The 27,377-nt window shown below is 48.9% G+C and overlaps 1 protein-coding gene across 1 annotated transcript in view; it reads left to right on the top strand.

Moving 5' to 3' along the window:
* KY (kyphoscoliosis peptidase) overlaps nucleotides 1-27,377 on the top strand; it is a 114,605-nt gene that overhangs the window by 19,378 nt on the left and 67,850 nt on the right. The window contains exon 3 of the mRNA XM_077291283.1: nucleotides 4,220-4,294. Within this exon, the coding sequence (XP_077147398.1) occupies nucleotides 4,220-4,294 (75 nt within the window). The remainder of the gene's footprint in view (nucleotides 1-4,219; nucleotides 4,295-27,377) is intronic.

Raw genomic sequence — 27,377 nt, 5'->3', positions numbered from 1 at the left:
CACTCTTAAACTTGTATCCATAGCCAGACTCTGCAATTATCTGACTGAGGGGGTTCAAGCCTATGCAGAACAGCAATGGGGACAGTGCATCACCTTGGTATATGCCGCATTTGATGGTCACTTGTGCTAGCTGTCTTGAGTTGACTTCCAATGTTGTTCTCCATTGCCCCATTGAGTTCTGAGGAAGGTTCTTAATTTCCTGTTGACATTGTAATAGGCTTTCCTAGTCAATCCAGGCTGTGCTGAGATTGGTCTGTCAGGATCTTGAGTCTTGAGCGACTGCTCTATCTACTATGAGCTGGCACTTATAGCCTCTGGTGTTGGTCCCAAAGCCTTTCTGAAGTGGATTCATGTACTGGTTCTTATGATTCTGTAGCTTGGTGGCTATGATGCCTGACAGGAATTTCCATGTTATTAACATGAAGTGTAAAAGAGATGCGGCACTCACCCAGTTGTAGTAAATTCAAAGTCCTTTATTCACCGTCCAACGGTAAGAGACATTTGTGAGGAGGCGGCAGGTGAATACGAGGGTGCGGGGAGTGAGGTATGGACGACGGCTGTTTTGCGCGAACAGCGCTTTCACAGGTCAGTAGTTGTGGATCATGTCTGGGCCAGGTGCTGTCCAGCTCTTCATTGTCTTGACCCACTCTTGGATGTCTGCTTCTGTAATGGTGACTGATTCTTGCTCTAGGTGGTAGCTATGTTTCATTCTCAGATCTTGTAGCCACATTGCACTGGAGTTGTGTGTTTTTCCCTCTCTCATATGTTCCTCCAGTATTGTTCAGTATCTACTATTGGTGGAGTTGCTGCTTTTGTGCTGTTACTCTGTAGTTAGGAGTACACCTTGGATGGTTCTTTGGAGAACAGGGCATTTACCTTCTTGGCCTCAGCTTCTCTAGTGTATCTCCCTAGTCTTGCAGCGAGTGCTGTGAGCCTTTGTTTAGCAGTCTCTAGGGCTTCAGGTCAGGTCTTTGTACTTGTCCAGCTTGGTCTTATTCTTGATCTTTACACCCTTCTGAATTTCTGTTAGTTGGCTGACTTCCCTTCGTGTCACCTTGATCTTTGTCTCCAGTCTTCTTTTCCAAGGGGGTCACGTACTTCTGTTGTTCTTGCTGGTTGTGTAGCCAAGTATTGATTGCTGAGGCAGTAGCATAGATCAGTTTTAGTTTGATTTATGGTGATGGTAGGTATTGATGCCAGTGCTCTATTGGCATCTTCAAGCATACTGTCTGGTCGTGTTTCTTTGCTGAACCTTGGCAGTCGATCTCTGGTATTGATGGTATTTAGTTTATCTAGGATCTTCTGTTTCAGATCAGCTGCAGTGCTCTCTAGTTGCAGGATTGGATCAGGATTTTCAGGGGGTTGCATATGTTGTTGTTCCAGATCTTCATGTGGGATGGATATGCAGTGCAGTTGATCCATCTCAAGTTGTGATAATAGCTTTCTCTTTATGACATAGAAACGTTGGGTGACTAGTTGTTTCTCAGTCAGTGGACATGCAGGTCTTGTATCCATCCAGCGTTTCCTCATACATTCATATATCCTCTCTCATTTGGTATGCTGTTATAGTAGCATTTCATGAGATCCAGGTTCTCTTGCCTTGTCCATGTAAGGTTTGTTCCAGTGGCCCAATTACCATCAGATTGTCCTGGTTCCTCAACATCTGACACAAACCGTGTTAATCTGTTCAACGTCCGAGCCGGCATGACTATCTTTGCTAGTGTCACGCTCATGTTTACTGAGGTAGGCATTTTAGTGTTAGTAGTCTTGCCCAAGAAACACTACTGGTATAGCATTTCCAACAGGGCAGAGGCGGGATTTAAACCCCAGTAGTGGTTGTGCACTTTAACCACTACGCTATAACAGCCACCTAAGGTAAGTATTATAGTGTTAGGAGCCTTGGTATATAGTTTATTTTAATTTATTTTGTACATTCACACTGAAGGCATCCAAACTATGAATTAACACATGTGGAATTATATACTTAACAAAAAAGTGTGAAACAACTGAAATTATGTCTTATATTCTAGGTTCTTCAAAGTAGCCACCTTTTGCTTTGATGACTGCTTTGCACACTTTTGGCATTCTCTTGATGAGCTTCAAGAGGTAGTCACTGGGAATGGTCTTCCAACAATCTTGAAGGAGTTCCCAGAGATGCTCAGAACTTGTTGGCCCTTTTGCCTTCACTCTGCGGTCCAGCTCACCCCAAACCATCTCGATTTAGTTCAGGTCTGGTGACTGTGGAGGCCAGGTCATCTGGCGTAGCACCCCATCACTCTCCTTCTTGGTCAAATAGCCCTTACACAGCCTGAAGGTGTGTTTGGGGTCATTGTCCTGTTGATAAATAAATGATGGTCCAACTAAACGCAAACCGGATGGAATAGCATGCCGCTGCAAGATGCTGTGGTAGCCATGCTGGTTCAGTATGCCTTCAATTTTGAATAAATCCCCAACAGTGTCACCAGCAAAGCACCCCCACACCATCACACCTCCTCCTCCATGCTTCAAGGTGGGAACCAGGCATGTAGAGTCCATCCGTTCACCTTTTCTGCATCGCACAAAGACACGGTGGTTGGAACCAAAGATCTCAAATTTGGAATCATCAGACCAAAGCATAGATTTCCACTGGTCTAATGTCCATTCCTTGTGTTCTTTTGCCCAAACAAGTCTCTTCTACTTGTTGCCTGTCCTTAGCAGTGGTTTCCTAGCAGCTATTTTACCACGAAGGCCTGCTGCACAAAGTCTCCTCTTAAGGGCTCATACTCACTTGTGTGAAATACGGCTGAGTCTCGCATGGTAACACCCGGCTCTGCCGCCGGCACTTGGGATCGGAGCGTGCAGCTCTATATATTGCTATGCGGCCGCATGCCCTGCTCTGGAGTGTCGGCGGCAGAGCCGGGTTTTAACATGCAAGACTCGACCGTATTTCACGCAAGTGAGTATGAGCCCTAACAGTTGTTGTAGAGATGTGTCTGCTGCTAGAACTCTGTGTGGCACTGACCTGGTCTCTAATCTGAGCTGCTGTTAACCTGCAATTTCTGAGGCTGGTGACTCGGATAAACTTATCCTCAGAAGCAGAGGTTACTCTTGGTCTTCCTCGTTTTGACGATGTGGAGAAAAAAAAATTGCTACAAGCTGCATTCTACGCTGGACGCCTCATCGTCAAAATGATGCATGCGGAAGCATCCGCATACAGCGGCACGACCTGCGTACCTAATGTTAAAGATAGGTACGCAGGCCGCATGCAGGCCGCATGCAGAAGTAGGCGGAGCTAGCGGCAGAGGTGCTGCCGAGGGCGGGGCTTCACGGAGAAAGTCCGCAGCCGTCCGCAACGCAAATGTGAAACCGGCCTCAATTCATAGTTTTGATGCCTTCAGTGTGAATGTACAATTTTCATAGTCATGAAAAATACAGAAAAATCTTTAAATGAGAAGGTGTGTCCAAACTTTTGGTCTGTACTGTATATATATACATACACACACACACACACACGCGGGGTGCAGGTTTTGCCAACTCTGTCCTTACCTTAGCGTTTATGTTAGTGTTATTACGTGGGTTTTTTTTGACCAGATAGAAGAAATAATAACTTGTGAGTCATGTAAAAGTTTCTTCACACATTTAAACAGATTACATTGGGGATCGGTCGCTTTTGACAAGAGTATATTAGCATGCAACGCTACAGTATTATTGGTGTTCAAACATAGAGAACCGTGGTGGAATCCCAACACATCACTTTATAATTTAATGGGGTCTGTCATTCACCTTCAATTCCACAGACGTTCAGTTTTATCCTTTTCTTTATAAATGTGAACGCAGGGTTACATATATTAGTCCACCATTAGTAACTTCTAATTTATCTTATCACTCCTTCACTTTCTGCCATTGGTAAATACGCTCTTGTAGCAAGTTTTTCCACCTACAAGGAATGGAGAGGTCTGTAAAATTTATCATAGGTACACTTCAAATGTGAGAGACAGAATCTAAAAAAAAAAAAAAAAAAAAGAAAATCACATTGTATGGTTTTTGCATAATTAAATTGCATTTTATGTTGATGTTTCCTTCAAGCCAGATGAACAAAGAGAAATGGCCATCAGATAGGTAGTAATCAGTGGCACATTTACCAATCCAATATACACAGTGGAATGACTAATGCCTTCTTCAATTATGATCCAGCAGCTTTAATATGTGAATGATTGTTTTTTGTTTTTTTTTGCATCAGGAAGTCAAGTTCGTGTGGAAATTCATCCCAAAAATAGTCAGCCCCATCTCTTCAGCATGACACCTGTTCCTAAAGGTGAGTGACATCACATAATGGACGTTCTATGAATGAAAATTAATGCAGGGCTCTTATTAAATAGAATTTTTTGTGTTATATTCTTTCATGGGAAAAGGATATTTACGGGATTAGAAAAATAGAAAAACTCAGCACCATTGGCTGCTATTTTTCAAACAAATTGGACAGGAACCTTACCCAAAAGTGGACATTATGTGGATATTCCCAGGGGTTAGACAGGTCTAATTATCCCCAGTTTTGTCCATTGCAATATTGGTAAGTCTGCAATTGCGGATCCCTATTTATAGTGCTTTGGAACAAAGCACTATACTGTTATTCCACCGTGGTAAACTTCTTCTTATTATAGTGCTTTGGAACAAAGCACTATACTGTTATTCCACCGTGGTAAACTTCTTCTTATTCTTATTATTCAGTCCGCACGTAATGCGGCCCGAACCGCTAAACTCACAGACTCCAGTGAGGTGTCATTTCGAAGCCAGCGTCCCCAAGAGGTGTGCTAAGTATTTTTCGTGCCGATCGGATTTGTAGTTTTTGCGCAATTTGTGTTTGAAAAAAGTCTTTCAATGCGTTTCAATAGAGAAATTTTCCTATACGTTTATAATGGGCTGGTTTCTGAGGCAATTTCTAAAAATAACTGCCACCTGGCCGATTAGCTCATTGATATGCGCAGTCAGACACAGTTACTATGCCAACGCCTATGAAGTCTACATCAGCTCACCAGGTCACAAGTTTTGTCAGATAATATCAGCTCTTAAAGTGACAGTACAGCACAATTCCAAACCACTATCTGTAGTCTTATAATTATTAGACTGTGGCCCGATTCTAACTCATCGGGTATTCTAGAATATGTATGTCCACGTAGTATATTGCACAGCCACACAGTACAAAGCGCAGAGCCACGCAGTACACAGCGCAGAGCCACGCAGTACACAGCGCAGAGCCGCGCAGTACACAGCGCAGAGCCGCGCAGTATAAAGCGCAGAGCCGCGCAGTACACAGCGCAGAGCCGCGCAGTATAAAGCGCAGAGCCGTGCAGTATAAAGCGCAGAGCCGTGCAGTACACAGCGCAGAGCCGCGCAGTACACAGCGCAGAGCCGTGCAGTACACAGCGCAGAGCCGTGCAGTATAAAGCGCAGAGCCGTGCAGTATAAAGCGCAGAGCCGTGCAGTACACAGCGCAGAGCCGCGCAGTACACAGCGCAGAGCCGCGCAGTTCACAGCGCAGAGCCGCGCAGTACACAGCGCAGAGCCGCGCAGTACACAGCGCAGAGCCATGCAGTACACAGCGCAAAGCCGCGCAGTATAAAGCGCAGAGCCGCGCAGTACACAGCGCAGAGCCGCGCAGTACACAGCGCAGAGCCGCGCAGTATAAAGCGGAGAGCCGCGTAGTACACAGCGCAGAGCCACGCAGTACACAGCACAGAGCCGCGCAGTACACAGCGCAGAGCCACGCAGTACACAGCGCAGAGCCGAGCAGTACACAGCGCAGAGCCGCGCAGTACACAGCGCAGAGCCGCGCAGTACACAGCACAGAGCCGCGTAGTACACAGCGCAGAGCCGAGCAGTACACAGCGCAGAGCCGCGCAGTACACAGCGCAGAGCCGCGCAGTACACAGCACAGAGCCGCGTAGTACACAGCGCAGAGCCGAGCAGTACACAGCGCAGAACCGCGCAGTACACAGCACAGAGCCACGCAGTACACAGCGCAGAGCCGCGCAGTACACAGCGCAGAGCCGCGCAGTATAAAGCGGAGAGCCGCGCAGTACACAGTGCAGAGCCGAGCAGTACACAGCGCAGAGCTGCGCAATACACAGCGCAGAGCCGCGCAGTACACAGCGCAGAGCCGCGCAGTACACAGCGCAGAGCCGCGCAGTACACAGCGCAGAGCCGCGCAGTACACAGCGCAGAGCCGCGCAGTATAAAGCGGAGAGCCACGCAGTACACAGCGCAGAGCCGAGCAGTACACAGCGCAGAGCCGCGCAGTACACAGCACAGAGCCGCGCAGTACACAGCGCAGAGCCGCGCAGTACACAGCGGAGAGCCGCGCAGTACACAGCGCAGAGCCGAGCAGTACACAGCGCAGAGCCGCGCAGTACACAGCGCAGAGCCGTGCAGTACACAGCGCAGAGCCGCGCAGTACACAGCGGAGAGCCGCGCAGTACACAGCGCAGAGCCGCGCAGTACAGAGCGCAGAGCCGCGCAGTATAAAGCGCAGAGCCGCGCAGTACACAGCGCAGAGCCGCGCAGTACACAGCGCAGAGCCGCGCAGTACACAGTGCAGAAGCCGCGCAGTACACAGCACAGAGCCGCGCAGTACACAGCGCAGAGCCACCCAGTATACAGCGCAGAGCCGCGCAGTATACAGCGCAGAGCCGCGCAGTACACAGCGTAGAGCCACGCAGTATGCAGCGCAGAGCCGCGCAGTATACAGCGCAGAGCCGCGTAGTATACTGTGCAGAGCCCCGCAGTAAACAGCGCAGAGCCGCGCAGTACACAGCGTAGAGCCACGCAGTATGCAGCGCAGAGCCGCGCAGTATACAGTGCAGAGCCCCGCAGTATACAGCGCAGAGCCGCGCAGTACAAAGCGCAGAGCCGCGCAGTATACAGCGCAGAGCCGCGCAGTATACAGCGCAGAACGAGCAGTACACAGTGCAGAGCCGCGCAGTACACAGCGCAGAGCCGTGCAGTACACAGCGCAGAGCCGCGCAGTACACAGCGCAGAGCCACGCAGTATACAGCGCAGAGCCGCGTAGTATACAGCGCAGAGCCGCGTAGTATACAGCGCAGAGCCGCGTAGTATACAGCGCAGAGCCACGCAGTATACAGCGCAGAGCCACGCAGTATACAGCACAGAGCCACGTAGTTATACTGCCCAGTCACGTAGTATATTGTCCAGTCACATAGTATACTGCATATCCCTGTTAAAAAAAAAAAAGAATTAAAATAAAAAAGTTACATACTCACCTCCTGGAGCGGCCGGTATCTGATGGTTGTTGCACCTCCTAGAGCGGCCGGTACACGATGCTTGTTGCACCTGGAGTGGCCGGTACCCGATGCTTGTTGCGCACTCCGGTCCCAAGAGTGCATTGCGGTCTCACGAGATGATGACGTAGCGGTGTTGTGAGACAGAAAGACGGAAGTGCCCTTAGACAATTATATAGTAGATTACCCCGCTCACCAAATCGGACCCCGAGGGGCCCGGCTCACCAAATCAGACCCAGAGTGACCCCGCCCCCTAAATCAGTCCCAGAGTGACCCCGCCCACCAAATCGGACCCAGAGTGGCTCCGCCCACCAAATCGGACCCAGAGTGACCCCTTCCACCAAATCAGACCCAGAGTGACCCCTTCCACCAAATCGGACCCAGAGTGACCCCTTCCACCAAATCAGGCCCAGAGTGACCCCGCCCACCAAATCGGACCCAGAGTGACCCCACCCACCAAATCGGACCCTGAGGTGCCCAGCCCACCAAATCAGACCCTGAGGTGCCCAGCCCACCAAATCGGACCGAGTGACCCCACCCACCAAATTGGTCCCTAAGGTGCCCCGCCCACCAAATCGGACCCAGAGTGGCTCCGCCCACCGAATCGGACCCAGAGTGGCCGCGCCCACAGAATCGGACCAAAAGTGACCCCGCCCACCGAATCGGACCTAGATTTACCCCGCCCACAAAATCAGACCCAGATTGACCCAACCCACCAAATCGGACCGCCTGAGGGGCACCCAAGTGTGAAAGTCTTGCAGGGGCAGCCCGGGCACCATTCCAAAGCACTATCTGTAGTTCCTTCAGGAAATACCCATCTAGTTTATGTTTGAGATCCCTCTCTTCTGTAGTACATGACTGCCTACATGATTACACCACCATGTTCCTTGCAATCTCTCCAATTCTGTAACCGTTGTACAGGCTCTATAGATATACACAGGATATTGAAAACAGGACCAGCTATTATGCTTCATAAATACAAGTATATGCAGGGCTGTATTTAGAGTTTCTGCTGCCCTAGGCACTTTTAGCGCTGCCTCCCCCTTTGGTAAGTATGACACTATCGGCAGTGACTTTGGCAAGAATCGCTGATGTGAAAGTTGCCTTTTGCAGCAGATCCGGGCAGTTTTTCTGCATCTGCCGCGTAACGGTCACTTACGGCAACACTGCGTTCGGCCTCATTCATTCCCTATGGGATTTGCGGCACTTGCCATGATCTGGCAAATGCGGTACCATACCTCCCAACTTTTGAAGAAGGGAAGGAGGCACAAAGTTTGGGGCGCACGTAGTGTGCCGCGGCAAATTTTAGGCCACGCCTCTGACCACACCCATTTCACAACTAGTCACACCCATATCCACGTCCCAACCACAGCCATTTAGCACTGCTGATCACACTGCTTCATATACAATAATTATAAACAAAAAAATATGGCCACACAGTGCTACATACTGTATAATGGCCACACATGATGCTCGATACTGTATAATGGCCACACATGATGCTCCATACTGTATAATGGCCACACACAGTTCTCCATACTGTATAATGGCCACACATGATGCTCCATACTGTATAACGGCCACACAGTGCTCCATACTGTATAATGGCCATACATGAAGCTCAATACTGTATAATGGCTACACATGATGCTCCATAGTGTATAATGGCCACACATGATGCTCCATAATGTATAATGGCCACACAGTGCTCCATGCTGTATAATGGCCACACATAGTGCTCTATACTGTATAACAGCCACACACAGTTCTCCATACTGTATAATGATCCCACATGATGCTCAATACTGTATAATGGCCACACATGATGCTCCATACTGTATAATGACCACACATGATGCTCCATACTGTATAATGGCCATTGGCCACACATGATGCTCCATACTGTATAACGGCCACACATGATGCTCAATACTGTATAATGGCCACACACAGTTCTCCATACTGTATAATGATCTCACATGATGCTCAATACTGTATAATTACCCCCCCGCCTGTATGCATGGCTCATCTCCCTCCCATCCCATACACATGGCTCATATCCCCCCCTCCTGTATGCATGGCTCATATTCCCCCTCCTGTATGCATGGCTCATATTCCCCCTCCTGTATGCATGGCTCATATTCCCCCTCCTGTATGCATGGCTCATATTCCCCCCCTGAATGCATGGCTCATATTCCCCCCTGAATGCATGGCTCATATTCCCCCCCCTGAATACTTGGCTCATATTCCCCCCTGTATGCATGGCTCATATTCCCCCCCTGAATGCATGGCTCATATCCCCCCCCTGAATGCATGGCTCATATTCCCCCCTGAATGCATGGCTCATATTCCCCCCCCCCCGAATGCATGGCTCATATTCCCCCCCTGAATGCATGGCTCATATTCCCCCCCCCTGAATGCATGGCTCATATTCCCCCCCCCTGAATGCATGGCTCATATTCCCCCCCCTGAATGCATGGCTCATATTCCCCCCCTGAATGCATGGCTCATATTCCCCCCCTGAATGCATGGCTCATATTCCCCCCCTGAATGCATGGCTCATATTCCCCCCCTGAATGCATGGCTCATATTCATATTCCCCCTGAATGCATGGCTCATATTCCCCCCCGTATGCATGGCTCATATTCCCCCCTTGAATGCATGGCTCATATTCCCCCCCGTATGCATGGCTCATGTTCCCCCCCCCATATGCATGGCTCGTTTCCCCCCCCCGTATGCAAGGCTCATATTCCCCACCTGAATGCATGGCTCATATCCCCCCCCCCCTGATTGCATGGCTCATATTCCCCCCTGACTGCATGGCTCATATTCCCCCTCCTGTATGCATGGCTCATATTCCCCCTCCTGTATGCATGGCTCATATTTCCCCTCCTGTATGCATGGCTCATATTTCCCCTCCTGTATGCATGGCTCATATTCCCCCCCTGAATGCATGGCTCATATTCCCCCCTGAATGCATGGCTCATATTCCCCCCCCCCCCCTGAATGCATGGCTCTAATCCCCCCCCCCCCCCCCCCGTATGCATGGCTCATATTCCCGCCCTGAATGCATGGCTCATATACACCCCCTGAATGCATGGCTCATATTCCCCCCCTGAATGCATGGCTCATATTCCCCCCCTGAATGCATGGCTCATATTCCCCCCCTGAATGCATGGCTCATATTCATATTCCCCCTGAATGCATGGCTCATATTCCCCCCGTATGCATGGCTCATATTCCCCCTCTGAATGCATGGCTCATATTCCCCCGTATGCATGGCTCATGTTCCCCCCCCCCCCGTATGCATGGCTCATTTCCCCCCCCCCCCGTATGCATGGCTCATATTCCCCCCCTGAATGCATGGCTCATATTCCCCCCCCCCTGAATGCATGGCTCATATTCCCCCCTGACTGCATGGCTCATATTCCCCCTCCTGTGTGCATGGCTCATATTCCCCCTCCTGTATGCATGGCTCATATTTCCCCTCCTGTATGCATGGCTCATATTTCCCCTCCTGTATGCATGGCTCATATTCCCCCCCCTGAATGCATGGCTCATATTCCCCCCTGAATGCATGGGTCATATCCCCCCCCCCCTGAATACTTGGCTCATATTCCCCCCCTGACTGCATGGCTCATATTCCCCCTCCTGTATGCATGGCTCATATTCCCCCTCCTGTATGCATGGCTCATATTCCCCCTCCTGTATGCATGGCTCATATTTCCCCTCCTGTATGCATGGCTCATATTTCCCCTCCTGTATGCATGGCTCATATTCCCCCCCTGAATGCATGGCTCATATTCCCCCCTGAATGCATGGCTCATATTCCCCCCCTGAATACTTGGCTCATATTCCCCCCCTGAATGCATGGCTCATATTCATATTCCCCCTGAATGCATGGCTCATATTCCCCCCCGTATGCATGGCTCATATTCCCCCCCTGAATGCATGGCTCATATTCCCCCCCCGTATGCATGGCTCATGTTCCCCCCCCCCGTATGCATGGCTCATGTCCCCCCCCGTATGCATGGCTCATATTCCCCCCCTGAATGCATGGCTCATATTCCCCCCCCCCCCGAATGCATGGCTCATATTCCCCCCTGACTGCATGGCTCATATTCCCCCCCGTATGCATGGCTCATATTCCCCCCCCCCGTATGCATGGCTCATATTCCACCCCTGAATGCATGGCTCATATTCCCCCCCCTGAATGCATGGCTCATATTCCCCCCCTGAATGCATGGCTTATCTCTCCACCCCCCCAGCTCCCGCTCCTGCTCCCATCTTGTATGGCGCGCCGGCTTATGTCCTCCTTCATCCCCCCTCCCCGTCCCTCATACTTACTTGTTCCTCACCGCGCGGCCGCACCGACATCCCTCTCGCTCTGTCCGGACTCCCTGCACAGCACCTTCTTCCTGCGTGAGCGGTCATGTGATACCGCTCATTAAGGTCATGAATGTGCGCATATTCATGACCTTAATGAGCAGTACCACATGACCGCTCATTCAGGACGAGCTGTGTACGCAGAGACCAGGCATCGCTGGAGCAAGGTGAGTATCGTCTTCAAGGAGGGGAGGTGGGAGGTGGGCGGCCGGGGGGAGGGCGTGAGGGGGTTCGGGGGGGCAGGGGGGTTGGTCGGTCGGGAGGTGACCCAGGAAAAAAAAAACAACAACAAACCTTGCTCAGGTGCCGCCCCCTGCATTGTCCCCGCCCTAGGCACGTGCCCTCAAGTGCCTAGTGACAAATACGGCCCTGAGTATATGCACACCTATAAAACATGTCCAGCATTTCACTTGCACATACACTACAGGTGCTTCTCACAAAATTAGAATATCATCAAAAAGTTAATTTATTTCAGTTCCTCATTCCAAAAAGTGAAACTCATATATGATAAAGAGTCATTACAAACAGAGTGATCTATTTCACGTGTTTATTTCTGTTAATGTTGATGATTATGGCTTACAGCCAATTGGAGCGCCCCCACTGCCGCAGGGCCGAGGGGTACCCGGTACCGGGCCTCTCTGTCTCAGTTCTGGGGTTGTCACAGTGGCTAGACCCGGCCCGTGACCCTGCTGAGGGGCGTCCAATGAAGGTGGAGAGTGATGCTGTTGTGGTGTGGTGCCGGTCGCAGTAAATAACAAGGACACCAGGTTGCAGTCTCTTTACCTCTATACTGAAGGCTTCAGGATCCTCAGTCCGGAATACGGTTAACCGGGCTGCGTGAGTCCGGCCGGTCCGATAGCACCTCCAGAGTTCCCTTTGCAGGTGGAAATCTGTGCCTACCTTCTAGCGCTTGTGTGTTGTAGTCCTTCCCTGCTGTGCTTACGGGATAGTCCTCACAAGTTGTTGTGTCTGTTTCTGAAGTTCCCTCACAACTCGATTATGATGTTCTGTTTCGTCCCCCAGATGATATGGCTAGGACGCACCCGTATGACGGGTAGGCTCGGAGGTCTTCCGGGACCCTAGAGTCGCCCCTCTCCAGATATTGCCCCCTGTGTCTGCTTAGGTGATTTTGGGTGAGACAGCCCGCCTATAACTGACTGTCCTGCCGTAGGTTTGAAGTAAGGCCTGGAGCTCAATACTTCCTCGATGTTTCGGCCACCGGCTACGTGCCTCAGTAGGATGTTGCCTCGTCTTACAGCACGACTCCTACTGGTAATTCTCCTTGTTGCGTTGATCTCGTTTCTCACTCAGCACAATAAACCTCGCTTCTTGTCCTTTCTTGGGGTACCGCCGCAATGACTTGCAGGCGCGGTCCCGTAACATTCTTTTTTGTTCGCTAGGCCTCTGTCAGGATCCCACCCCTGACAGGGACCCCCCTGAATCTTCCCCTGTAACACCCTCTGCCACAGGATGTTGCCTGGTTCCAACCCAGTCAGCTTCTGACTAACTTCCTATCTAACCCCCAGTTTTACCAGACTGTGAGGAGTGGCCTAATACATAGCACCCTTAGCTCCCCCTGGAGGCCAGACTGTGAAGCGTATTGGTGTCTGTGATACCTGGTCAGGTGAACTCCTTCAGTGCCATCAGACGTACCATAGCCCCCCTTAGCGGCGGAGCATCAGTACTGCAACGACCAGGACTCTGGGGTGCTGCACTCCCCCCCCCCCCCGGTTAAATCCAGTACTCCTGGACTGGGAAGAAAACAACAATACATGTCAGCAAAAAGACATACAATTTTGAAATGCAATAACAAGTAAACTTTAACAAGGCTTCCCTTGATGGGAGGTGAGGACACTTGAACGTTACAAACATGGTTAAATATTTTAAATAACATACTATAAATAGCTTCTCTTACCCAACCGGGTATTCTACTTAGTGCAATTTCTGAACAATAATTTAACGTTGCCTTTAAGGACGTACACGCTGAATCCACTGAAGAACTTCTTATAAAACACTATAAGGCTAATCAACTTTTCTTCATTTTCCACCTTTACATCTGCAGGACCGCCTGTCTATCTGCCCCAGGCCTACTGCCTCTTGCTCTGTTGCAGGACCGCTGTTATGATCCTAGTGGCAAGGATCGCAGGTCAGACTAGCTAAGTAACTGAACAGACTACTAGCTCTGGGGAAGTGGTAACTAGATTGACCGCAACCTGATCCTATCCGCAAACAACTATAGGCAACCGTGGAACGTTACCTAAAAAATCCTAGACGTCTCGTCACGGCCTGAGAAACTGACTATTCCTGGAGGGAAAGTAAGTCCTCACTTGCCTCAGTGGAAGACCCCAAAGATATAGAATAGCCCCCCACAAATATTAACAGTGAGTTAAGGGGAAAGCACAAACGCAGAGATGAAATCAGATTTAGCAAATGAGGCCCGCTAATACTAGATAGCACAAAATAGGAAGGAAACTGTGCGGTCAATAAAAAACCCTATTCAAAATATCCACGCAGAGATTGCTCGAGCCCCCGCACCAACTAACGGTGCGGGGGAAGCAACTCCGTACCCCAGAGCTTACCAGCAGAAGAAATCACATGTTAGCAAGCTGGACTAGACTCATCATACACAGAAATCATATTGCAGGCAGATGAGCAAAAAATATTCAAACAGAACTTAGCTTATCCTGAAGAGGCAGAAAACGAGATAATCAGGAGTAATCAGAATAGCACTGAATACATTGACAGCCAGCAACAAGTGGAAGTGAAGCAGAGCTAAATAGGAGCCTCCCTGATGAATAATGAGGCAGCTGATCCAGCAGACCCGCAGGATAATAAACCAAACCACCAGGGGGAGCCAAAAAACCAAAGTCACACAATACCATCTGTGACCACAAGAGGGAGCCTGAAAACGGAGTTCACAACAGTACCCCCCCTTGAGGAGGGGTCACCGAACCCTCATCAAAACCCCCAGGGCGATCAGGGTGAGCCACATGGAAGGCACAAACCAAATCGGCCGCATGAACATCAGAGGCGACAACCCAGGAATTATCCTCCTGACCATAGCCTTTCCACTTAACCAAATACTGAAGCCTCCGTCTAGAAATACGAGAATCCAAGATCTTCACCACGTATTCCAATTCTCCCTCAACCAGCACAGGGGCAGGAGGCTCAACCGAAGGAACCACAGGCACCACATACCTCCGCAACAACGACCGATGGAACACATTATGAATAGCAAACGATGCCGGGAGGTCCAAACGAAATGACACAGGGTTAAGGACTTCCAAAATCTTATAAGGACCGATAAACCGAGGCTTAAACTTAGGAGAGGAGACCTTCATAGGAACAAAGCGAGAAGACAACCACACCAAATCCCCAACGCGAAGTCGGGGACCCACACAGCGACGGCGGTTGGCAAAGCGCTGAGCCTTCTCTTGTGACAGCTTCAAATTGTCCACCACATGATTCCAAATCTGATGCAACCTATCCACCACAATATCCACTCCAGGACAGTCAGAAGACTCCACCTGACCCGAGGAAAAACGAGGATGAAACCCTGAATTACAAAAAAAAGGCGAAACCAAAGTAGCAGAACTAGCCCGATTATTAAGGGCAAACTCGGCCAATGGCAAAAAAGTCACCCAGTCGTCCTGATCAGCAGAAACAAAACATCTTAAATAGGTTTCCAAAGTCTGATTAGTGCGCTCGGTTTGGCCATTCGTCTGAGGATGGAAGGCCGACGAAAAAGACAAATTAATGCCCATCTTAGCACAAAAGGTCCGCCAAAATCTAGACACAAACTGGGATCCTCTGTCGGAAACAATACTTTCAGGGATCCCGTGCAAACGAACCACATTTTGAAAAAACAGAGGAACCAACTCGGAGGAGGGAGGCAACTTAGGCAATGGCACCAAATGGACCATTTTAGAAAAACGATCACACACCACCCAAATGACCGACATTCTCTGAGAGACAGGGAGATCTGAAATAAAATCCATGGAAATGTGCGTCCAAGGCCTCTTCGGGACAGGCAAAGGCAACAACAAGCCACTGGCACGAGAACAGCAAGGCTTAGCCCGAGCACAAATTCCACAAGACTGCACAAAGGAACGCACATCCCGTGACAAGGAAGGCCACCAGAAGGACCTAGCCACCAAATCTCTGGTACCAAAAATCCCAGGATGGCCTGCCAACACCGAAGAATGAACCTCGGAAATAACTCTGCTGGTCCATCTATCCGGGACAAACAGTCTCTCCGGTGGACAACGGTCAGGTCTATCCGCCTGAAACTCCTGCAGCACTCGTCGCAAATCTGGGGAGATGGCAGACAAAATCACCCCTTCTCTGAGGATACCAGCTGGCTCTGAATCACCAGGAGAGTCAGGCACAAAACTCCTAGAAAGAGCATCAGCCTTCACATTCTTCGAACCAGGCAGGTATGAGACCACGAAATCAAAACGAGAGAAAAACAACGACCAACGAGCCTGTCTAGGATTCAGCCGCTTGGCCGACTCGAGATAAATCAAATTCTTGTGATCAGTCAAGACCACCACACGATGCTTAGCTCCCTCGAGCCAATGTCGCCACTCCTCAAATGCCCACTTCATAGCCAACAACTCCCGATTACCAACATCATAATTCCGCTCGGCAGGCGAAAAACTTTCTTGAAAAGAAAGCACATGGCTTCATCACAGAGCCATCAGAGCTTCTCTGCGACAAAACAGCCCCCGCTCCAATCTCAGAAGCATCAACCTCGACCTGGAAATGAAGGGAGACGTCTGGCTGACATAAGACCGGAGCCGAAGAAAACCGGCGCTTCAGCTCCCGAAAGGCCTCCACAGCCGCAGGAGACCAATTAGTAACATCAGAACCCTTCTTGGTCAAATCCGTCAATGGCTTAACAACACCAGAAAAATTAGCGATGAAGCGACGGTAAAAATTAGCAAAACCCAAGAACTTCTGAAGACTCTTAACAGATGTAGGCTGAGTCCAGTCATGAATAGCCTGAACCTTGACTGGGTCCATCTCAATAGCAGAAGGAGAAAAAATGAAACCCAAAAAAGAGACCTTCTGGACTCCAAAAAGACATTTTGAGCCCTTCACAAATAAAGCATTGGCACGCAGGACCTGAAACACCATCCTGACCTGCTTAACATGGGACTCCCAATCATCCGAAAAAACCAGAATATCATCCAGATACACAATCATAAATTTATCCAGATATTCGCGGAAGATGTCGTGCATAAAGGACTGAAAGACTGAAGGAGCGTTAGAAAGTCCAAAAGGCATCACCAAGTACTCAAAATGGCCTTCGGGCGTATTAAATGCAGTTTTCCATTCATCACCCTGCTTAATACGCACAAGGTTATACGCACCACGAAGATCTATCTTGGTGAACCAACTAGACCCCTTAATGCGAGCAAACAGATCAGATAACAATGGCAAAGGATACTGAAATTTGAGCGTGATTTTGTTTAGAAGGCGATAATCAATACAAGGTCTCAAGGAACCATCCTTCTTAGCCACAAAAAAGAACCCCGCACCAAGAGGGGAGGAGGAGGGGCGAATAAGTCCTTTCTCCAAAGACTCCTTTATATAACTCCGCATGGCAGCATGCTCCGGCACTGACAAATTGAAAAGTCGTCCCTTAGGAAACTTACTACCAGGAATCAAATTTATAGCACAATCACAATCCCTATGAGGAGGTAGAGAACTGAGTTTGGGCTCATCAAATACATCCTGGTAATCTGACAAAAACGCAGGGACCTCAGAAGGAGTGGATGAAGCAATTGACACCACAGGAGCGTCGCCATGAATTCCCTGACAACCCCAACTTGACACAGATATTGCTTTCCAATCCAGGACTGGATTATGAGTCTGCAACCATGGCAGGCCCAACACTACAACATCATGCAAATTATGCAATACAAGAAAGCAAATCACCTCCTGATGAACAGGAGTCATGCACATGGTCACTTGTGTCCAGTACTGAGGTTTATTCGTAGCCAATGGTGTAGCATCAATTCCCCTTAGTGGAATAGGGAATTTTAAAGGCTCCAAAACAAAACCACAGCGCCTGGCAAATGACAAATCCATCAGACTCAGGGCAGCACCTGAATCCACAAAAGCCATAACCGGGTAAGATGACAGGGAACAAATCAGGGTAACAGACAAAATAAACTTAGGCTGTAAAGTACCGATGGTGACAGATTTATCAATCTTTTTTGTACGCTTAGAGCATGCTGAGATAACATGAGCTGAGTCACCACAGTAAAAGCACAACTCATTTTGCCATCTATAATTTTGCCGTTCACTTGTGGTCAGAATTCTATCACATTGCATAGACTCAGGTGTCTGTTCAGAAGACACCGCCAAATGGTGCGCAGGTTTGCGCTCCCGCAAACGCCGATCAATCTGAATGGCCAGAGTCATTGACTCATTCAGACCTGCAGGCGTAGGGAACCCCACCATGACATTCTTAATGGCTTCAGAAAGACCTTTTCTGAAATTTGCAGCCAGGGCACACTCATTCCATTGAGTAAGCACCGACCATTTCCGAAATTTCTGGCAGTACACCTCTGCATCATCTTGCCCCTGAGAGAGGGCCAACAACGCTTTTTCAGCCTGGTTCTCAAGATTAGGTTCCTCATAGAGCAATCCAAGGGCCAGAAAAAACGCATCCACACTGAGCAACGCAGGATCCCCTGGAGCCAATGCGAAAGCCCAATCTTGAGGATCGCCACGCAAGAAAGAAATAATAATCTTAACTTGCTGAACAGAATCCCCAGAGGAACGAGGTTTCAAAGAAACAAACAACTTGCAATTGTTCTTAAAATTCAGGAACCTAGATCTATCTCCAGAAAACAACTCCGGAATAGGTATTCTAGGCTCTGACATAGGACTGTGCACAACAAAATCCTGAATACTTTGTACCCTTGCAGCAAGATGATCTACACTGGAGGCTAAACTCTGGATATCCATATCAGCAGCTGAACTCAGAGCCACACCAAGATTAAGAGGAGGAGAGAAGCCAGACACACAGCAGCTAGACACACGGCAGGAAAAAAAAAAAAAAATATCTCCAAGCTTCTTTTCTCCTGCTTCTGCCATGCAATTAACACTTTAAAGGCCGGCTGTACTGTTATGATCCTAGTGGCAAGGATCGCAGGTCGGACTAGCTAAGTGTTGTGAATTTGGTTTTTGGGCTCCCCTGGTGGTCGCTGGTGGTACTGGACTTGTGTGCTTCACTTTCTCTGTTCACCTGTTTCCATCAGGATGTGGGAGTATCCTATTTAGCCTTGCTGCTCAGTTATTCTAGTGCCGGCCATCAATGTAACCAGAGCCTTTCTGTTGCATGTTCCTGCTTCTAGACTACTATCAGCTAAGTTGGACTCTTAGTCCTAAGTTTGTTTGCATTTTTGTTCCAGTTCACAGTTATGTTATGTTTCTGTAGCTGGAAGCTCTTGTGGGCCGAAATTACCACTCCGGTGTCATGAGTTGACACATGAGTCTTAAAGTAATTTCTGGATGGTATTTTAATAGGGTTTTCAGCTGACCGTGAAGTTCCCTATTGTATCTTCTTACTATCTAGTAAGCGGACCTCGCTTTGCTGAACCTACCTTCATACTGCGTATGTCTTTTCCTCTGAACTCACCGTCAATATATGTGGGGGACTTCTGTCTCCTTTTTGGGGGAATTTCCCTAGAGGTAAGCCAGGTCTGTTTTTTCCTCTATTAGGGTTAGTTAGTTCTCCGGCTGGCGCTGGGCGTCTAGGGATAAAACGTAGGTACGTCACCCGGCCACTGTTAGTTGTGTGGTAGGTTTAGCTCACGGTCAGCTCGAGATTCCATCACCCAAGAGCTAGTCTGTTATTTAAGTTCTCTGACTTTCCCTTGCCATTGGGAACCATGACAGTATGGCCGGCCAAGGGTTAAAACCGTTGGCAGAAGAAAGGAGAGAAAAAGAAGTCTGCAGATTTTTTTTTTTTTTCTTCTGAGCTTGCTCTATAGTTGACTCAGTTGCATTTCTGCTCTAATTGCAGCCTTTGCCTCTCTCTCTCCTTCTAATCCTTGAATGGCTCTGATCTCACCTGATTAAAATGGATCCTCAGAGTTTGGCTACAGGTTTTAATAATCTTGCTACGAAGGTTCAAAATTTACAGGATTTTGTTATTCATGCTCCTATATCTGAACCTAGAATTCCTATACCAGAATTTTTCTCCGGGGATAGATCTCGTTTCCTGAATTTCAAATATAATTGTAAATTATTTCTTTCCCTGAGATCTCGCTCCGCTGGAGATCCCGCACAGCAGGTTAGGATAGTAATTTCCTTGCTGCGGGGTGACCCTCAAGACTGGGCATTTGCATTGGCACCCGGGGATCCTGCGTTGCTCAATGTGGATGCGTTTTTTCTGGCTTTGGGGTTGCTTTATGAGGAACCTAATTTAGAGATTCAGGCTGAAAAAACCTTGATGGCCCTATCTCAAGGGCAAGATGAAGCTGAAATATACTGCCAAAAATTTCGTAAATGGTCTGTGCTTACTCAGTGGAATGAGTGCGCCCTGGCGGCGAATTTCAGAGAGGGTCTCTCTGATGCCATTAAAGATGTTATGGTGGGGTTCCCTGCACCTACAGGTCTGAATGAGTCCATGACAATGGCTATTCAGATTGATCGGCGTTTGCGGGAGCGCAAACCTGTGCACCATTTGGCGGTGTCTTCTGAGAAGGCCCCAGAAAATATGCAATGTGATAGAATTCTGTCCAGAAGCGAACGGCAGAATTTTAGGCGTAAAAATGGGTTGTGCTTCTATTGTGGTGATTCAACTCATGTTATATCAGCATGCTCTAAACGTACAAAAAAGGTTGATAAGTCTATTTCAATTGGCACTTTACAGTCTAAGTTTATTTTGTCTGTGACCTTGATTTGTTCATTATCGTCAATTACCGCGGATGCCTATGTCGACTCTGGCGCCGCTTTGAGTCTCATGGATTGGTCCTTTGCCAGGCGCTGTGGGTTTGATCTAGAGCCTCTGGAAGTTCCTATACCTCTGAAGGGTATTGACTCTACACCATTGGCTAGTAATAAACCACAATACTGGACACAAGTGACTATGCGTATGAATCCAGACCATCAGGAGACGATTCGCTTCCTTGTGTTGTACAATCTACATGATGTTTTGGTGCTCGGATTGCCATGGTTACAATCTCATAACCCAGTTCTTGACTGGAAAGCAATGTCTGTGTTAAGCTGGGGATGTCAGGGGGCTCATGGGGACGTACCTTTGGTTTCCATTTCGTCATCTATTCCCTCTGAGATTCCGGAATTTTTATCTGATTATCGTGATGTTTTTGAGGAGCCTAAGCTTGGTTCACTACCTCCTCACAGAGATTGCGATTGTACCATAGATCTGATTCCGGGCAGTAAATTTCCAAAGGGTCGTTTATTTAATCTATCTGTACCTGAACATGCTGCTATGCGAGAATATATTAAGGAGTCCCTGGAAAAGGGACATATTCGTCCTTCTTCATCTCCCTTAGGAGCCGGTTTTTTCTTTGTATCCAAAAAAGATGGCTCTTTGAGGCCGTGTATTGATTATCGACTCTTGAATAAAATTACAGTCAGATATCAGTATCCTCTGCCACTGCTGACTGATTTGTTTGCTCGAATAAAAGGGGCTAAGTGGTTCTCTAAGATTGATCTCCGTGGGGCGTATAATTTGGTGCGAATTAAGCAGGGGGATGAGTGGAAAACCGCATTTAATATGCCCGAGGGCCATTTTGAGTATTTAGTAATGCCTTTTGGTCTTTCAAATGCCCCTTCAGTCTGTCAGTCCTTTATGCATGACATTTTCCGGGAATATTTGGATAAATTCATGATTGTGTATCTGGATGATATTTTGATTTTTTCGGATGACTGGGATTCTCATGTCCAACAGGTCAGGAGGGTTTTTCAGGTTTTGCGGGCTAATTCCTTGTGTGTGAAGGGTTCTAAGTGTATTTTTGGGGTTCAAAAGATTTCTTTTTTGGGGTACATTTTTTCCCCCTCTTCCATTGAGATGGATCCTGTCAAGGTTCGGGCTATTTGTGATTGGACGCAACCTTCTTCGCTTAAGAGCCTTCAGAAATTTTTGGGCTTTGCTAATTTTTATCGTCGATTTATAACTGGTTTTTCTGATGTTGCTAAACCTTTGACTGATTTGACCAAAAAGGGTGCTGATGTTGCTGATTGGTCCCCTGCTGCTGTGGAGGCCTTTCGGGAGCTTAAGCGCCGCTTTTCTTCCGCCCCTGTGTTGCGCCAGCCTGATGTTACTCTTCCTTTTCAGGTTGAGGTCGATGCTTCCGAGATCGGAGCTGGGGCGGTCTTGTCGCAGAAAAGTTCCGATTGCTCCGTGATGAGACCTTGTGCGTTCTTTTCTCGAAAATTTTCGCCCGCCGAGCGAAATTATGATATTGGTAATCGGGAGCTTTTGGCTATGAAGTGGGCTTTTGAGGAGTGGCGTCATTGGCTTGAGGGGGCTAGACATCAGGTGGTGGTATTGACCGATCACAAGAATTTGATTTATCTTGAGTCTGCCAGGCGCCTGAATCCTAGACAGGCGCGCTGGTCGTTGTTTTTCTCTCGGTTTAATTTTGTGGTCTCATACTTACCAGGTTCTAAAAATGTGAAGGCGGATGCCCTTTCTAGGAGTTTTGAGCCTGATTTCCCTGGTGATTCTGAACCTACAGGTATCCTTAAGGATGGGGTGATATTATCTGCTGTTTCCCCAGACCTGCGACGGGCTTTGCAGGAGTTTCAGGCGGATAGACCTGATCGTTGCCCGCCTGGTAGACTGTTTGTTCCTGATGATTGGACCAGTAGAGTCATCTCGGAGGTTCATTCTTCTGCGTTGGCAGGTCATCCCGGGATCTTTGGTACCAGGGATTTGGTGGCTAGGTCCTTCTGGTGGCCTTCTCTGTCTCGAGATGTACGAGTTTTTGTGCAGTCTTGTGATGTTTGTGCTCGGGCCAAACCTTGTTGTTCTCGGGCTAGCGGATTGTTGTTATCTTTGCCTATTCCAAAGAGGCCTTGGACTCACATCTCAATGGATTTTATTTCTGATCTCCCTGTTTCTCAGAAAATGTCTGTCATCTGGGTGGTGTGTGACCGTTTTTCAAAGATGGTTCATTTGGTGCCCTTGCCTAAGTTGCCGTCCTCTTCCGAGTTGGTTCCTCTGTTTTTTCAAAATGTGGTTCGCTTGCATGGTATTCCGGAGAATATCGTTTCTGACAGGGGGACCCAGTTCGTGTCTAGATTTTGGCGGGCGTTCTGTGCTAGGATGGGCATTGATTTGTCTTTTTCGTCTGCGTTCCATCCTCAGACTAATGGCCAGACTGAGCGAACTAATCAGACCTTGGAGACTTATTTGAGGTGTTTTGTGTCTGCGGATCAGGATGACTGGGTTGCCTTTTTGCCGTTGGCGGAGTTTGCCCTCAATAATCGGGCTAGTTCTGCCACTTTGGTTTCTCCTTTTTTTTGCAATTCGGGGTTTCATCCTCGCTTTTCTTCTGGTCAGGTGGAGTCTTCGGATTGTCCTGGAGTGGATACTGTGGTGGATAGGTTGCATCGGATTTGGGGACAGGTGGTGGACAATTTGGAGTTGTCCCAGGAGAAGACTCGGCATTTTGCTAACCGCCGTCGTCGTGTTGGTCCTCGTCTTCGTGTTGGGGACTTGGTGTGGTTGTCTTCTCGTTTTGTCCCTATGAGGGTTTCTTCTCCTAAGTTTAAGCCTCGGTTCATCGGCCCGTATAAGATTTTGGAGATTCTTAACCCTGTGTCCTTTCGATTGGACCTCCCGGCATCTTTTTCTATCCATAATGTCTTCCATCGGTCATTATTGCGCAGGTATGAGGTACCGGTTGTGCCTTCCGTTGAGCCCCCCGCTCCGGTGTTGGTTGAGGGTGAATTGGAGTACGTTGTGGAGAAGATCTTGGACTCCCGTGTTTCCAGACGGAAACTTCAGTATCTGGTCAAGTGGAAGGGCTACGGTCAGGAGGATAATTCTTGGGTGACAGCCTCTGATGTTCATGCCTCTGATTTGGTCCGTGCCTTTCATAGGGCTCATCCTGATCGCCCTGGTGGTTCTTGTGAGGGTTCGGTGCCCCCTCCTTGAGGGGGGGGTACTGTTGTGAATTTGGTTTTTGGGCTCCCCGGTGGTCGCTGGTGGTACTGGACTTGTGTGCTTCACTTTCTCTGTTCACCTGTTTCCATCAGGATGTGGGAGTATCCTATTTAGCCTTGCTGCTCAGTTATTCTAGTGCCGGCCATCAATGTAACCAGAGCCTTTCTGTTGCATGTTCCTGCTTCTAGACTACTATCAGCTAAGTTGGACTCTTAGTCCTAAGTTTGTTTGCATTTTTGTTCCAGTTCACAGTTATGTTATGTTTCTGTAGCTGGAAGCTCTTGTGGGCCGAAATTACCACTCCGGTGTCATGAGTTGACACATGAGTCTTAAAGTAATTTCTGGATGGTATTTTAATAGGGTTTTCAGCTGACCGTGAAGTTCCCTATTGTATCTTCTTACTATCTAGTAAGCGGACCTCGCTTTGCTGAACCTACCTTCATACTGCGTATGTCTTTTCCTCTGAACTCACCGTCAATATATGTGGGGGGCTTCTGTCTCCTTTTTGGGGGAATTTCCCTAGAGGTAAGCCAGGTCTGTTTTTTCCTCTATTAGGGTTAGTTAGTTCTCCGGCTGGCGCTGGGCGTCTAGGGATAAAACGTAGGTACGTCACCCGGCCACTGTTAGTTGTGTGGTAGGTTTAGCTCACGGTCAGCTCGAGATTCCATCACCCAAGAGCTAGTCTGTTATTTAAGTTCTCTGACGTTCCCTTGCCATTGGGAACCATGACAGCTAAGTAACTGAACAGACTACTAGCTCTGGGGAAGTGGTAACTAGATTGACCGCAACCTGATCCTATCCGCAAACAACTATAGGCAGCCGTGGAACGTTACCTAAAAAATCCTAGACGTCTCGTCACGGCCTGAGAAACTGACTATTCCTGGAGGGAAAGTAAGTCCTCACTTGCCTCAGTGGAAGACCCCAAAGATATAGAATAGCCCCCCAAAAATATTAACGGTGAGTTAAGGGGAAAGCACAAACGCAGAGATGAAATCAGATTTAGCAAATGAGGCCCGCTAATACTAGATAGCAGAAAATAGGAAGGAAACTGTGCGGTCAATAAAAAACCCTATTCAAAATATCCACGCAGAGATTGCTCGAGCCCCCGCACCAACTAACGGTGCGGGGGAAGCAACTCCGTACCCCAGAGCTTACCAGCAGAAGAAATCACATGTTAGCAAGCTGGACTAGACTCATCATACACAGAAATTATATTGCAGGCAGATGAGCAAAAAATATTCAAACAGAACTTAGCTTATCCTGAAGAGGCAGAAAACGAGATAATCAGGAGTAATCAGAATAGCACTGAATACATTGACAGCCGGCAACAAGTGGAAGTGAAGCAGAGCTAAATAGGAGCCTCCCTGATGAATAACGAGGCAGCTGATCCAGCAGACCCGCAGGATAATAAACCAAACCACCAGGGGGAGCCAAAAAACCAAAGTCACACAATACCATCTGTGACCACAAGAGGGAGCCTGAAAACGGAGTTCACAACAGACCGCCACATCTCTCATCCGGGCCTACTGCCTTTCTGCTAATATACACAGTATAGAACTTATCATCCTTCTCTCAGTTCAAGATCGCTGAGCCATCTCTGTATGGCTCCTAGGAGGACTCACCGACTAACCCCATACGGGTTCACTTCCTGTCCTCATTCTCTAACACATTATTAAGCATTTCTTACAATTAACTAGCTATCTACATATAACTTTGACATGTAAGCATTATTCGACTTTAAGTGCTATTGGTGAACGTCCCCTTTAAGAGGGGACCAAGTCTCTTGGAGGTAGTGCAACTCCTCAAGCTGAAAGTTCGTATACAGCAAGGACTCCGGTGCTGTTTCCAAGAACAGTTTCTTTGCAAAGAGTCCTTTTCTTTGTAAAACCAGTAGGGGGCACCTTTAAGAAGGTGCAAACTATTTACAATAAGTTTGTAATCATGCAGTGTTCATGATCCAGCAGTTCTTTTCAACAATGATGAACGAGAAACAAAAGCAAAAAGGCAAAAGTAGGGATCCCGGGTAAACTAAGGGATCCCTTTAAGAGTTAACCCTAACCGGGTTGTAGCAGCAAGAAGACACATAGAAAGACGGACAGTTAACTATATACAAATTTTGTCGAGCGTTAGGGCTTCATAGTATGTTACAAGACATCAGCCGATAGTGGACATCTCCTGACCATACAGGCTTCGGCCCCTGGTCCCCGGCTGATGTGGTGTCAGTGTCAGTGGTTGGTCTCTTGGGTGCAGTCAGGTCACCCGGTGTCTGGATTCGAAGGCTAACCTTAGCTGCAAACTCAGTAGCCACAACAAGGCGTACGGTGGCGATAGTAGCAAGATCTGTCAAGTCTGGTTCAATCATGGTCGAGGCAACAGTTGACACCCCCTCAGGCCCACATCGTTGGACATTCCGAGCGCACCATCCTTGTGCACTTCGGTGGCGGGTGTAGGTCACCTGATCCCCCCTTTGCAATAGTGGGTCACCATATTGGTTGCGGAAAGGAGTCTTCACGTTGCAACTGGTAACGAAGACGTCAGTCGGTAGTCCCGGTTCCTGTATGGAGCCCCAACCCCGCTTTGGGTGAAAGGCCAGCACAGTTCCCCGCTTTACCACGTCTTTACTGCCGCGCGCAGGCTTTGGTGTTGTACTTTCGGCGCATCAGTTTGTTCTGTCTCTTTTCGGTTTTTCCAATGTAGGATCAGGCATTGTTTATATTGTTCCCAAGTGAGCACAGCAAGGGTGAGGCCCTCCGCCCGAGCTCCATCTGGCCCGATCCAGGGGGTGTCCCACTGGAGGATCACCCCTTCTGAGCTCACGTCTATGGGTTCTCCCATCTTGGTCGGTAGTGGAGGTACCAGCCTCCCCAACGTGTCGGGGGTGAGGATCACCTGCTCCACCGAGAGGAAACAGTTATTGTTGGGGTGAGGAGCGGTCGCGGGAGCGGGATCGGTCAGGAGAGCAGGATCGGTCGCGGGAGCGGGATCGGTCAGGAGAGCAGGATCGGTCGGGGGAGCAGAATCGGCCGGGGGAGTAGGGGCGCCTTCCATACCTGCGCCTGATGTGATTCCACCAATGTCGATCCGTTCCGCTGACAAGGACACTGGAATCGGCTGCAGCCCGGACAGCGGCTCCTCCAAGGTGGCCTCTCGATGTGGCTCTGCACCTGCTGGCTCCGTGGTCAGGATAGGTAGGCTCGGCTCCTCCGCCGGCGGCTCCAAGGAGTTCAGATCCTTCAGCTGCGGTGGATGCGGGTCCGCCTCTGGTGGGTGAGGGCAAGCCAGGATCACTTCGCCGTCGCTCGGGCACCCGCTGATCATCTTCGCTGTCTTGAGATTGGCAGCTGTGCATGCACCTGACTCCGCCATTTCTCCGAGGTCGAGCTTCCTCTTCACCTCGTTCCCGCCGTTGCAAATCAGGGGGCGGTTCTCCTCTGCTGCTGGGCAGGTCGTCATCTCGCAGCAGAAGTCGGAGGGGGCGGTCGCTGCTTTTGGCGCCGCTTTGGTAGTCTCCTCCCATGACATGCCCTTCTTCTTCCTCTGCGCTCTCCTTAGCGCTGTA

This window comes from Ranitomeya variabilis, chromosome 2 (assembly GCF_051348905.1).
Source record: "Ranitomeya variabilis isolate aRanVar5 chromosome 2, aRanVar5.hap1, whole genome shotgun sequence".
Lineage (NCBI taxonomy): Eukaryota > Metazoa > Chordata > Amphibia > Anura > Dendrobatidae > Ranitomeya > Ranitomeya variabilis.
The sequence above is the reverse complement of the archived record's forward strand: the minus strand, read 5'-3'. Positions and strand labels throughout refer to the sequence as shown.